At 40.2% G+C, this 13,556-nt stretch overlaps 1 protein-coding gene across 1 annotated transcript; it reads right to left on the bottom strand.

Moving 5' to 3' along the window:
* Nucleotides 1-302: 302 nt before the first annotated feature.
* Nucleotides 303-12,822, bottom strand: LOC140309683 (LHFPL tetraspan subfamily member 2a protein-like). Its single transcript, XM_072387639.1, has 3 exons — nt 12,709-12,822; nt 3,346-4,068; nt 303-1,383 (listed from the first exon to the last, which is right to left on the bottom strand). Exons 2-3 carry the CDS (start codon nt 3,746-3,748, stop codon nt 1,127-1,129), a joined length of 660 nt encoding a protein of 219 aa, XP_072243740.1. The 5' UTR covers nt 3,749-4,068; nt 12,709-12,822; the 3' UTR covers nt 303-1,126.
* Nucleotides 12,823-13,556: the final 734 nt, after the last annotated feature.

Consider the following 13,556-nt stretch of genomic DNA (forward strand, 5'->3'; position numbering starts at 1 on the left):
AAAACACGATGGAGGGATTATTGCACATCTCATCTACAGCGATAAAAGCACGACATCGTATGAAACCTAACATTTACACCGACATGGAGCCCAGATGAAGGAAAAAACTTATGCAGCAATACAAAATGCAGTAAAGAGCAAGTGCAAAACACAATGTGACGTGCAATTTGAGAATGAAAATATAATATAAAGTACCAAAACTAAAAGGAGGGTCCATCTTAATCAGTCCTGGGGAAAGGAAAAAAGAATACTGAGGTGGCAAAAGTAAAGAGTCTTGTATTTATGTAACTGCATACAAAAAGTAAAAGCTGAACTGATTATGTATTTTATGTGAGCAGATATCCCCCTATGAAAGCCCAAAGAAGTCAAACATCTGGCAAGAGTCTTTGTTTTGTATCTTTTTTTCTTTTTTCACACACTCTGGCAGTTGTTAAGCCGCAGCGCACCCACAGACAACCTGTTTAACAGGGGGGGCTCCTTTTGATGTGAGCAATGCCTTCAGTGGCACATCTAAGGTTAGGTAATGTGTTAATGTCCTGCTGTGCAACAGAATCCGAGCACATGGACATTTAGAAACTTCAACAGTTAACATCTAATCACACACAGAGAACATATGCAAGCTGTTGTTGAGTGTTTAAGGAAACAAATGTGCTTGTGGTTAGTGGTTTGTTGGGCTTTGCAGGTGAACCATGTGAATGAACATCATGATGATGTTACACACATACACACCATCTTCCATCTGGCAGCGTTTAACTTTTCCATGATAACTATTTTAACATACTCACTACTGCTTTCTTAAACTAATCTTCTGCTTTTCCAGTGCAGTGGTTTGTTTAAGGTGAGAGTCTGTATAAAAATAAACATCTTGTTGAAAAAAAGTTTCTTTCAGAGACTTGATAGTTTAACCTGATGACGTAGAAGAAATAAAAGCATTTTTCACCTTTGAATCATCAGGTAGTCTTCTGGCAAAAGGTTTAAAAAATATTTTCAACCATCTTTTATCAAGACCATCAAGAGGAAAAACCTCTAGAGAAGTATCTGTCCTCCTCCGCTGAGATGTACAGTTGTCCACATCCAAGCAAAGAGATCAAGGGTGATTTCATGCTGGGTTTTCTATTTCAAAAGCTCACAACAGGCAGATAAGGCTTTTCCCCTCCTCGATCTCCTCCTGAACCTTATCGCTGGAGGTGGCAATCTCAGCCTGTGCAGACAAGACAGCACACAGGAACGTAGCCAGAGTTCCACCTATCGCTGCGTAGAACGCCCAACCCAGCGAGCACATAAAAGGCCTGAAGGGCGAGGCCTCGAGGCCACAGTAGCTGATCACCTTCTCTGAACCCCAGCCGGCAGGGTATAGCATGAGGCCCACCATCAGCAACAGGCCTGAGAGAGAGCACATGGTGAGAGATGAGGGGTTTAGTCACGTAAACATTGAGACTGAAAGCATAAATCACAGTGCAGGCTGGAACATGGTGACTCAGTTCTAGTAAAGATAACATCTATTCTTCAACTGACAAGCATTTGATTTGTGATGAGGGGAGAGACCAAATTTTACCCCACCTATCCTTAACAGTGATGTCACAAAATGATCTACCACCTTCTCAACGGATCTGGCCTGATCCCCACTTGTGGCTGACCATCGTTGAAAGAAACATTCAAAAAGACAAGAACTTTGGTCGGAATATTCAACTTCCCTCTTTGGGAATGCAAAGGAACATCACCTGATGTTGCCAACGTGTGAAATAAGATGTCGCAACTTCCAACGTTAATCACAACAGTGAAATTCCCTTCGGGCTACTCACAGAAATGTACTTGCATAGTCTTGCTTGCAAAGCCAAAGATCCCATACTATCAGCACTAGCTCCAGTAAAACCCAGAACTTTGAATGTTTGAACCATGAAGATAAAGCAAAGCAACGCAGAAAAAAGGATAAATAGATAAGTGAAAATGTGAGGGTACATGTTTGTTCTGTGTGTATTTCAAAGCAGGACTTTTTGTTTAATTTTGCCAGACTTTGTTAAAAATATATACTCATAATAAATGTAGGGCTCCATAAATTACATAGCAATAGGCTATTTAGTATTTTATATACTGACTGCGTTGCAAATCCAGTAAAGCTGAAACTTAATAAAATGTGCTTGGTTTGTTCTTCCTGACTGTCATGAAAAAAACACAAACCGGTTTAGAGGAATGATTACTGTGTGTGTATTTTTCAGACAGTGATAAATTCAGGTTATGTAATGACCATAGTATCTGTTAATTCTTACCTGTGAAGGGAAAAAAGTTCCACATAAGCCCGATTAGTTAAAATTGTTAATCTAATCTAATTAATCTATTATGAAGTTGTTTTTCATAATTACCATTCAAACTATGTTACGTGATGTTTTATACACATTGTGTATAGTACAGAGAGTCAAACACAGTGATGACTTGTTTCCATTATTACATAATATAGAACAGGAACTAGAAAAAAGTTGAATGCTAAATTGAAGCGAAAGTGAATTTTTAAATCAAGTTCTATACACAAAACAATGTTTATGTGAGCCGTCAAGTACCTATCAAAGTTCCATTTATATAAATGTCAGGCACCATGGTTTCCCACTTGAAAAAACTACACAAACACAAACATCAAAAGGTTACGATGTACTTGATAAAATCCTCCTGAAGGAACTCAATTTTTAAAATGCTTAACTGTGGTCATTAAATTGGTTTGTGATTATGTGGAAAAACTAGATGGAACAACTCAATCATAATGAGCAGTGAACTTAAAAACTTATGCTATTGCTACAAATGATCAAAGAAGTGGTGATTAATTCTACTTTTGATAGCAAAGGGAATAGCATCTGCCCTAATTCAGTGTAGGGGGTCAGAAATATTTCCTTAGCTATTTTATATATATATTTCTCTTTAGAGTTGCATAGACTGTATTTATTTTATCAAAATATGTATTTAATATGTATTCATTAATTTATGTATCTATCTATTAGGCTAAAAAGTTTGTGTTTAAAGTGTATGCTTCATTTCTTGGTGGTTTTAATGATGATTAATGATGGTGGGTACTACTGTATGATCACTTCCAGGTCTCCCAGAACCAAGTGGTTACTGGTTTTATTCCAGCTGAGAACTCTGCTACAGATCATTTCTCTCATTCTCATTTGATCCTTGTCTATATATAATGTATATTTCTAGGTGAAGGATGATGTTGGAAGATATTCAAAGATTAAATATCCTCCATGTTGAGGGAAACTGGACTCTAAGAGCACAGTTGTGTGGAAGATCTGGACACAGGACAACTTCTTCTACATCACAAACAATCATGTCTGCTCACAAAGACAGATGTCTCACCTGCTATAGCCTGAAGCAGTCCACATATGTTGAATATGCTCTTCTTCAGGATGCTCTGGAAACACAAGCTGAAGATGGAGATGCACGCCACACACCCGAGCACTAACGTTCCTGCTGCCAAAAACAACATGGCAGCCTGCCAGAAGCCGCTGGCCACTTCCCCGAATGACCCGGCATAGGGCCCACAGCTCACACCGACTCCCCGGGACCCGACACGAAGGCAGCGGTTGTAGAGGCCAAGCGATGGCCTGTATTCCCCGAACTCCACTCCGTTCCCATTCTCTGACCGAGGGGATCCCAGCAGCCAATCAGGGCTCATGAAGGCAATGAGCTCGGCAAAGGCGACCACAATACTGAGCAGTGTCCACAGCAAGGAGCGGCATGTTACAATAACATGGCACATGGTGTTGGCTTTGAGAAGGTAAACAATCGATCAAAAGATACAATTAAATATCCTCTTATCTCTTTAAAGGTCCAAGTGACTTTTTGAGGAGTTTGAATTCCTCTCTCCTCAAACAGAAAGGTCAGGTAGGTCCCTTGTTCAAATCCAGATGGACTACTGATCTTATCTTCTACAGAGCAGATGTTCTCCCTCCTCTCCTCTCGGTACTATTTCTTCTTTGCTTTTTCCTCCTGCTCTTTAAGGTGAGGTAATGTTCAGGTCGTCCCAAACAGCTACAGAGCACTGAACCAGCTTACATTCGTCATGGCATCGCCTGAAACCTACAGAAAGAGACACATGGAGGAAAAAAATAACATGTACAAGTGGGAAGAAGACAAATAAAGCGTAAGAAAGCTCAAGAAATAATTTCCCATCCACTATGAATCATCAAGCTCCCTTGTGTTTACTCACTGACCCACAGGATGCTCAATCTGTACCTCTCTTATCTCAGGCCCTTGAAACTTAAAACTTACTATCAGCCAGCTGTGTGTATACCATGAGCAACACTTCCAGATGGTTCTCCGAAAAGTCATGATGAATCACTCACATGACTTCAAGAGACAACTTAATTTATACTGTCATCATTTTACTCACTATTACCAGAACTCTGGGCGCTTGATTTTATCTGCCGATGCAACAGGAATGCTGTGAGTTTTGCCAGTGAGCAGCTGTTAACACAGTTCAGTGCAGAGTTCTGTTACAGCCTGCCACATTTGACTGTAACAGAAAAGCATGACAGGTCCTCACTGCTGTGGCAAGCGTGCACTACATGAATAAGATGGTTCTGTTCACAGTTTGAATTACAGTCTGAGTAATGGCAAGGCATTAGAGGGAGTGGTTTTTGGCTTTACTGAGGCAAAATTTGACGGCAATCAAAAGTTGATTAAAAAATCATTTGTAACACACTGCAGATGACACTCGGTTCTGTGTGTGTCTGTGAGCAAATGAGTCCTAGTCAAAGTGATTGTGATACTGTTGCTATGTTATGATTTAGTTGCTGTGGCCACACTGGCCCTGCCGCAGCCAGCTATGGTCTCATAGAAGTAAAAGGGTTTCTCATGTCATGATCTAGCATTATGATACACACAGAAAAATATGTGGGATCTGTTTTACATTCTGCCTGGTTGTCTTTACTGTGGAGGATCTCACTGGTTGAGTCATGAGAGGGGTTAGTATTTCAAAGTCTGAGCGGTGCCCCCAAAATCTGTGAGATGTCCCCTCCATCAAGTTGTAACTTGGACAAGGAAAATCTGCAGTATGTAGGCTGCTAGTATTTTTCAGTTTTGCGCATGCAATATGACTTGGGATAAATGACTACTGAAGTATGTGCATATTAGCTATCCAGTTGTTTTGCCTTTCTGCTGTTAACCCCAAACATTGAAAAACAATTTGCCAATTTGAATATATTCAAATTACCAGCCCCTCTTTATTCAAAGATGAATTTGCTGTATTAGCCCAACATTTATCTGTTTTGTTGTGTTCATTTCGATTACCATTTGTTTCTTTTACATATTAGTTTATTTTTTGCCCCTTTTAAAACCTTAGCCAATCAGCTAAAAACTCTTAAAATCACTGACAAGGAAGGAAGGAAGGAAGCTCTTCTCTCCAAATCAAGGTACTATTCCTGCACTACCTGAAATGCTTGGTTTGGTCCTTGCCTTACTAAATAACATCAAGTCATTTGCATAAGCATCACTCAAACAAAGTAACTACTTTGCACTTAGCCAATTTGGATCAATCACCTGATCAGTCAGGGCAGACTGGGATTTTCAAGAGAGAGTCCTTAAAAAGACAAAAGATGGTAGAATGCATTTCAGACATAACAACAGGTTTTGCATATAGAATAAGAGGCAGATTCATTACTGCTTTGCACCCTGCTTTGGCCTTGAAAAGTAACTAGATTTACTAAAGAGGCACAGTGATAAGTTAGTGCCTGAAGGAGGTGGTTTTCAAGCCTGGTCACATTTTATATGTATTTGTGAGAGTTTTTTCATTGGCGCACAACATTTCTAAAGAAAAATATCTGAATGAATCTCATAGAATGATTTTCTACTGTTTGCTCCACAGAATTCCCTCCAGACAATGGCATTACTTATCACTAGAAAAAAAAAAAGTCATCATCCACATTTTCACACGTTGTCACTGGTTACAGCGAAATAACACAGAACCAGATGAAGAGGATGCAGTGACGCACTAGCAGCTTTATATTCACAGACATTCATTTTATGGAATGATACCAATTTCTACAGATAACTGTGGGGTGGGCAGTAGACTGTGGGGTAGCTGGTAGTAGGTAAAGTCCAAAGAGATTTTCTTTCTCTTCTACTCATATATGCCCCATCTGTGTCATTTTTGATTTGAGACCACATGCTAATTTTCCCAGGATAATAAATCTCCCCCTATTCTCGTAGACCCCCAAAAACTAATATCATATAGATATAAATTAGCATAATATGGGGTCTTTAAAAGAGTTTGAGGGAAGCTTGTTCAACTGACAAAAGTGGTCTAATCTCTATAATAACTTTGCTATAATTCTTACTAAATGTGTCATCTTATTGATGAAGAAAGTTCCACACAAAAACATTCATTAAAAGCTGTAAGTCACTTAGACAGCCTACAAGGAATAAATAAGGTATTAGGCTACACATAACTGCCCCGCCAGCCTCGATTTAGGATGGTAAATCATTCCACCACATATGTGGGGAAAGAACACTGACGCTGTATATTGTCTGATATGATCTGAGTCATTCCAAGGCAAACAAACATTTCACAGGGGCAGAAAATAAAAGTATTATCTCTTGTTGGTTGGAAAAGGCTCACTGATTCATTCATCCGACAACAGATTCACATCAAAATTACAAAGTCACAAGCATGGCAATGTCTGAGGAGCTGGTGGGAGATTTGAAACACTCAAGATGCGGGTGGGACTCAGTTCAGGGGGATTCAGTCGTGTCTGCAGTTCACGATTGTGTTGTAAAGATATGTGAGGCACTTTGTATGAGATGCACACGTATGCTTTGATTTGTGTTTGAAAGCGATTCCTATCTGCAACATTCCCACTAAAGTTCATCACATTTCATCTGCTTGCCTTGAGCAGAATTTCAGGGGCTTATTCTTATTCTACAATTTTGCATCCTAATTAGAGATTCCATGAAACCTCAGCCAAAGTACACTGTCTAGTGTCTACATATAATCATCCATCTTGAAGATAAACAGAGGGAGTGGACTTAAATTACAACCAAGGCGGGTTAAGTTATAGTAACAGGATAAAGAATATTTAGCTACGTCATGATTCATTGTCAGTCAAAAAGGAAGTGGGATAATTAAACAGGAAGCAAACAGGAAGCATCAGTGTCCGTGCCTCTGAAGATGATACGCCACTTTATCTTCCTTTAATCTAAACCGTCGCCCCTCACACAGGCTTCTGCAAAACATACAAAAGGAATGTCTGAGACTTGCCTTTGTGGCTCTACTTCCAGGGAATTGTAGCAATGAGGAGAAACCAGGGTAAAAATATAATCAGGTACTTGAAGAATGTTTATGTGGTTGAGGACAGTTTTGGGAGTGCCCCTATTCTATTACAGTCCTTGAGTTTACGCCAGACCTCTTCATACATCAGGGCTCTCCTTGTTCTTATCACAGTTTCCATTCTGCAGTAGCTACAATGGTTTCAAAGAGCAGCACACACTTCAGCTGCCCAACTCACCACAATTGAAGCTCAATGCAAGACAAGCATCACAAAACAAAATTTTTTTTTTTTCTTTTTTTTCTCTTTTTGTTTACGATTGTAGTCATCATGCATATAAAGTACAAGTGTGACATTTGTTTTGTATGAGTATTTGCTTTTGGCTGCCCAGTCTATAGTTTTTGGTACTTCGTGGAGTTAGAGTTCTATGTTTGCTGCTGATTATAGTCTATATAGCTTTGGCATGGTCCTGTTGTTAAGACTACAGTGCCCACAAATTATCACCTCTACCACATCAAAATACAGAACTGGAGCCTAAACATACCTTGTCGAGTCAGTCAGCAGACAGCCTGTGTGTTGTGCTTAGCTCTTACAGGAAATATCTTCATTCAAACCTCATCTATTCTCACTGAAGACTGAAGTTAGAGAGTAATAAAAAAGTTCAAATGACTTTTCCCCACCAGTTTTAAAAGAGTATTATGAGGACATGTGTAGAACAGCCTTCTCAGCTTTTTAACTAATGGTACTGACAGCAGTGTTACAGATTCATCTGAGCGTTTTTTTAGGGTGATAATGTGTAAAAACAGCTCCTCAATGAGTCTGCATCAGCAGGGGTTAGTGGTTGCATGTATGTGTGTACTGTGTGTTTTGTTAGTGTATGAGTGTGAGTGGGCTACAGTGTTGTTTTAATGTGGAGAAAGGTCACTACATCCTGAAACTGATTAATTATTTCCCCTTGTTTGCTGGTTGTTGAACAGAATTCTGGGAAAGTACTTGAACAGCACTTTCTTGTTAGGGTCAAAATTTTCTTTGTTTATATGAGCGCTGAGAGAGGAGTATTTTACACTTCACAGCACATCAGACACTCAGAATTATGACTTATTCATAGCACCGTGATCAAGGCTCTGTGGGTGAGAGGTCTCTGTTTCTTTGGATAGATATGCATCCTCAAACCGTCAGATCTTTGTTTCTGCAGCTCTCTATGTGACTGTCATAGATATGTATCATGACCAACACTGACAGATCCTGGAGTCTTATGCCTCTTAATGAATCCTCCACAATGCTGAGTTAGACTGATGTTATGGTAGATATGTTTCAAGTTGAAAGCTAGTCTGCACAAATGTTTGCTCCACATCTGATCTGGACCTGCTTCATCCCACATTGCCCTGCTGCCCTGACTGAAACCAAGCCTGCCACGCAGCATTTATGCATGTTGTGAGGGCCTGAAGCCATTTTAGACACAGTTTTTTAAATCTCTCTTTCAGCAAGCCAACATGAACAGTCTCTGTGCTGCTTTGACAATAACCCTCTCTCAAGGAATTTACAAAAAATACAGTTCATGGGCCAACAGTCAGCCATGTGGGCTCAAGCTCTGGCCAAGCTGCCTGTACGCCCAATAAAATTTCTACTAATGAACCATCATTTTAAGTCAAAGCCCCAAACAAAGCGGCAGATTCGAGTCATATGTGGGTCAGTCAGTTGGCTGTTAGTTAGAAAAGGCCACTGAGGAGTAAATCTAGAGTAATTGGTCTGAGATATGAGCAACAGTGCTGGTAGCATGCCAAAGTGCTGAGGTAATGAGTGCTGGCCGTTGCAGTCTGAGGGGGTGAATGTGAAAGAGAACTGAAGGTGGGTGGTTGAGCTGTCTGAAGCACTGTTGACCCAGATAAAAAGGGGAGGTTTGAAAGAGCTGTTAAGAGTTTGCTAGAAACAGTTCCATTCATGGACAAAAATTGTGAGTGTTGATGGAAATGTTTTTGTTTCTCTATAGAGAGCCTCTTCAGAAGCTCAACCACCCAGATCAGATGACCTCCAAGTTGATATCATCAGAGAGCACTCTATTAGCTCATTTTTCTTAACTCGCAGATCCCAAACCAGAGACCTCAAACCAAGATAATCTGTTCCCTAAGCTGCTGTGCTATGGTCTGGCCATGCATCTGGACTAGCCAAAAGGATGGCTCTCATACCAAAGCCACATAAACGGCTGCTTTACCACATTCAGGGCTGCACAGCTACTCAAACAAGAAGTGCAGGACAGTGGGAAGATCACAGGCCACTAATGACTCTAATTTCCTTCCGTCTGTCCAAATTTAAGGAAAACGTAAAAAACATGAGATAGAACACCAGTATGATACCTGTCAGAGTTGGGCAGGACCAAACATATCCCTCTTTCATAAAAGAATGCAAGCAGCTGAGCTCAAGGTGAAGTGAGGCAAAATGAAGCAATGTTGCTCAAACAGTGACCATACCCACACACAGGGAACACCCTTATTTTCTCAAACAATTCCATACTCTTTTTTAAAGATGGCTTCATTTTCATTGCTTCATCAGGACTCTGTTCTGGCAAAGTAAAATCATAACACCAGCCAGAGCAAAAGACTCATGCCCTGCAGTGCTGACTTAAAAAACTTTCATAATTTCTCATTTTTTCTCATTGAACAACACGTGAACGCCAAGCTCTGTTTGCCTCCAGCACTCTGAGGGCATATTTGGGAACTTGTGAAACTAAGCCTAACCCCTTGAGATGAAAGAACATGCACACAATGCTAATGAGTTATTCATTATGAATCCTTCTCATTGCAACACCTAAACCTGTAGCCTTGGTGAGGCAAACCACCTGCTTTCACAATGTTCTCCATATCAAATACAGATACAAAGATAACAAAAAGAAATTTAAGGTAAGTTTCTTTTGGACGGCATGAAACTCCTAATTGTCCCATATATTATGAAACAAGAGCAAGATTCTTCAAGAATCTTTCCTTGCTAACCATAACCATGTGAGCTATCACTTTTGTTGCTGTCCATGAACAGGGAATGGAAGAGCTACAAGAAGAGAAAATACTTCCCATAGATAGGCTTTTACCACAAGTTGGTTGTGTCTCATAACTTAAGCCTGTGAGTGATGGCCACCATCAAATGCATGTTAGTGCTCCAGAGTTAGTGAGATTTATTTTACAGACCCTGATTAAAACATTATAAAACAATTCAAGCTGTGAATAGCAATTAAACATTATTCCCAGACTCCAAATGAACATTGAGGAAATGCAAGCAGTTCTAACTTTCATTTACAACCAGTTAGACCATGGTTTGGATGACACCATGAAGACCCAAAAATGTAAATAAAAAGTAAACAATTCCCCAACACGCCAAAACAACAGAGCTGATTTACGGCCATACAAAAGCCAAAACAAATACACATTCATAAACTGTGAAAGGTGCCAGGCTGTGCTCACTCATCCAGGGCATGATTACATCAAAACGCATGACTTCCCCAGAGAAAAGTATCTGCCAAGATCATTTGCGAGTGTGTTTATGAGTGTGTGCGCGCATGTGCCAGAAAAGCCTGAATGAAATCTGCCCTCTTCATCTGATGAGACTGCAGGCAGTACAAAAGCATGCTGACAACAGCTCCCCTCACTCTACTAAAGCCCTTCAAGACATGGCACCGTTGGGCGAGAATTCACCTCTACTTTCTCAACAGCAGGCCACTGTGGCCCCAAAACCTATTCACCCCGACCCTTCAAACCACACGCTGACTCTGTAGTGGTCCGGCAGTTTCTGACACACAAAGACCCACAGTGACCCTCGCATTTCACTTTCACAAAGACAGGCATGACAATCCTTCTCTACTTCTTCTCCACTCCTGCTCGTCAACTTCTTTCTGAAAGGATTTTTTCACTCTTCCAAAAAACATGTTAGGGAGCAGCCACCAATTCCTTCCTGCAACCTTGATTAAGTGGGCATAGAAAATGAATGGATGGATGGATGTTCTATCACTGCCAACACCAACCCTTTCGTAAAGAATGGCTCAAAATAAATCAAGATATCCTGTGGTTACACTCGTTCTTGTAAATGAAAGGTTAAGTGCTAATTATGAGCAGAAAGCACTAAATCAAAGAAATAAAACTGTTTTACCTAATTGTTTTGTACCAGTTGTGTTCTAAAGCAAAAGTACGCCTCTCTACAACCTTATAGAAAGCAGCTTCTTGTACAGGTACAGCTTCATTTCTGTTTTCAGGCCTTCCCTTCAGATCCACATACCCTTAGCTCTGACTTGCAGAGAGAGAAAAAAATCCCTTTTACCGTTCCGTACTTCAGCAGACTTATGTTTTTTTTTTATTACATAGTACTGTATGACTAACTTTATTCTTCCATTGTAGATAGTGTTCTGTAACTGATACAAACTCATACTCTTTATGCTGTAACCTCAACCAAAGTTCCAAGCGAACTGAGCCATTATATTGCTATTGTACTTCTGTCAGGTGCAAATAACTTTAGATCAATGAACGCAAAACATTTTTTGCCTTCACTTAGCAGCATGACATTTCTATCGCCTTCATTTGTCTCCATCCAGTCAGTAACAAGTAACACATTTGTGCCTATTAAGTCACTTAAGAAAAGATGGCCCGTTAGGGCAATCAGGTTAAAGTGAATTACAGCTTAATTGCTTCATACAACAATTCATGGAATTTACTGAAATATCACCTTAATCTGAAACTGTAACTTCTTATTTAAAGGAAGACTGCTCCTCTGATAAAACCAGTAGTGATTTACTCTTCTCAACTTTTTACTTGAGTTTGTCCTTGAACCCAGCTTGTATAAACACTACAGATGTTTCTGGTTTTGTTTAGTTTATGATGTAGTACCACTTCCCCTCTCAGCCAGCACAATGTGAGCTCCATGGGTGGCTCTCGGATAGATGGACCTCCTCCCTGCACTTCAAGGACATGGGGTTTGGTGGAAAGTGAGGGGGAGAGTGAGGGCTGCTGTGTGGACATGTGTGAAAGACAGATTAAGGAGTAAAAACCATTATAAAAAAACTTTTATGCAGAGGTGATTTCTCTAATAGGTGCAGTGATGTGATGCTCAACTGCTACCACATGTTGCATCTGAACTGTGGCAAAACCAGCTGCAACTACAATCAGCTCACTTTGGCTTTGAAAACAAACTTACTTTCTCCTCATACACAGCTCCTCTAAAAAATACGACCATTCAAATACCTCAGATGGATGAAGAATCGATAAAGCATGCAAATATCTTAGCAGTCTATACCAGTAAAGACTGCTAAACAATTTCAAATATGTTTCTTATAAATAAAGCCAATTGTCAGCTGAAGATGAGGCTTTCTTGCAGTATGTGTGTACAGTTATAGATCTACTCAAGAACAAATGTTTCATTTATGACACTCAGCACAAAACAGACAGCATGTTTCATTGTTGCATTGTTTTCTACTTACGCGAAGTCAGGAGACTTTGCAGGCGCAAAGAAGACGTTTTGAAACGCTGCTTCCTTTCCCGGGGCAGCCCAGCTTCCCAAACGCTCATTCACTGAGTCTCCTTTCTTCAGGACGTTATTCTCTTTCCTTCTCCCTCCCACAAAGACATCCCACTGCCATCTGACGTCAGCTGCAGCTCCCTTCACTCCTCCCATCCCCTTCTCCCATCCCCCACCAAGCTTGTCTGAGAGAAAGAAGAAGAGAAAGAAAAAAGTCTCTACGGAGTCACATTCGTGTCTTCATAATGTAAGGAAATAGATAGATAAATGTTGAGGGCAACACTTTCAACAATGTTATCTTGCAAGTGAAGAAAAAATGTGATAAGAATGAGAATACTGAATTTTAGAACTTTTTTTTTTTCTTGAATATTTTACAGAAGGTTTTGCCTCTATATAAGCAGACTTTCATGCTCAGAACCCTTTGTGAAGGGTGTAAGACATGCCTCTATTAATCAGTCTTGATCTGAGTAATGGATTGGCAGCACTGACAGTCAACCTTTTTGTGCAAAGATGATTCAACGGTTAGGCTACGATTATAGTTGAATTGGGCCATTTACCTGTCCCAGTGAACAAACACAGGAGAAGAACCAGTTTATGGACAGGAAATTGTCAGACTCTGCTTTAGCCATTTTCACAAATGAACACAGGTACCAACAATTTGGTTAAGACTTTAATGCAGTTGCTGTTCACGCATCTGTTTTACTGTGGGAGACTTTCTGCTAGAGATGCACTCTCATGCATAGAAATGCAGGTTATAAGGGGCAGGAGAATTTTCAAAGAAGGCAGGATTGATGCAGAATTTAGTCACTG

Source organism: Leuresthes tenuis, unplaced genomic scaffold (genome assembly GCF_036924035.1).
Source record: "Leuresthes tenuis unplaced genomic scaffold, fLeuTen1.0.hap1 SCAF_6, whole genome shotgun sequence".
Lineage (NCBI taxonomy): Eukaryota > Metazoa > Chordata > Actinopteri > Atheriniformes > Atherinopsidae > Leuresthes > Leuresthes tenuis.

Bases quoted from the DNA above. Each gene is read 5' to 3' on its own strand.
- LOC140309683 (XM_072387639.1), bottom strand. From the start codon at position 3,748: ATGTGCCATGTTATTGTAACATGCCGCTCCTTGCTGTGGACACTGCTC. The intron at 1,384-3,345 runs GTGAGACATCTG...GCTCTCTCTCAG, and splicing joins ACTGCTTCAGGCTATAGCAG to GCCTGTTGCTGATGGTGGGC.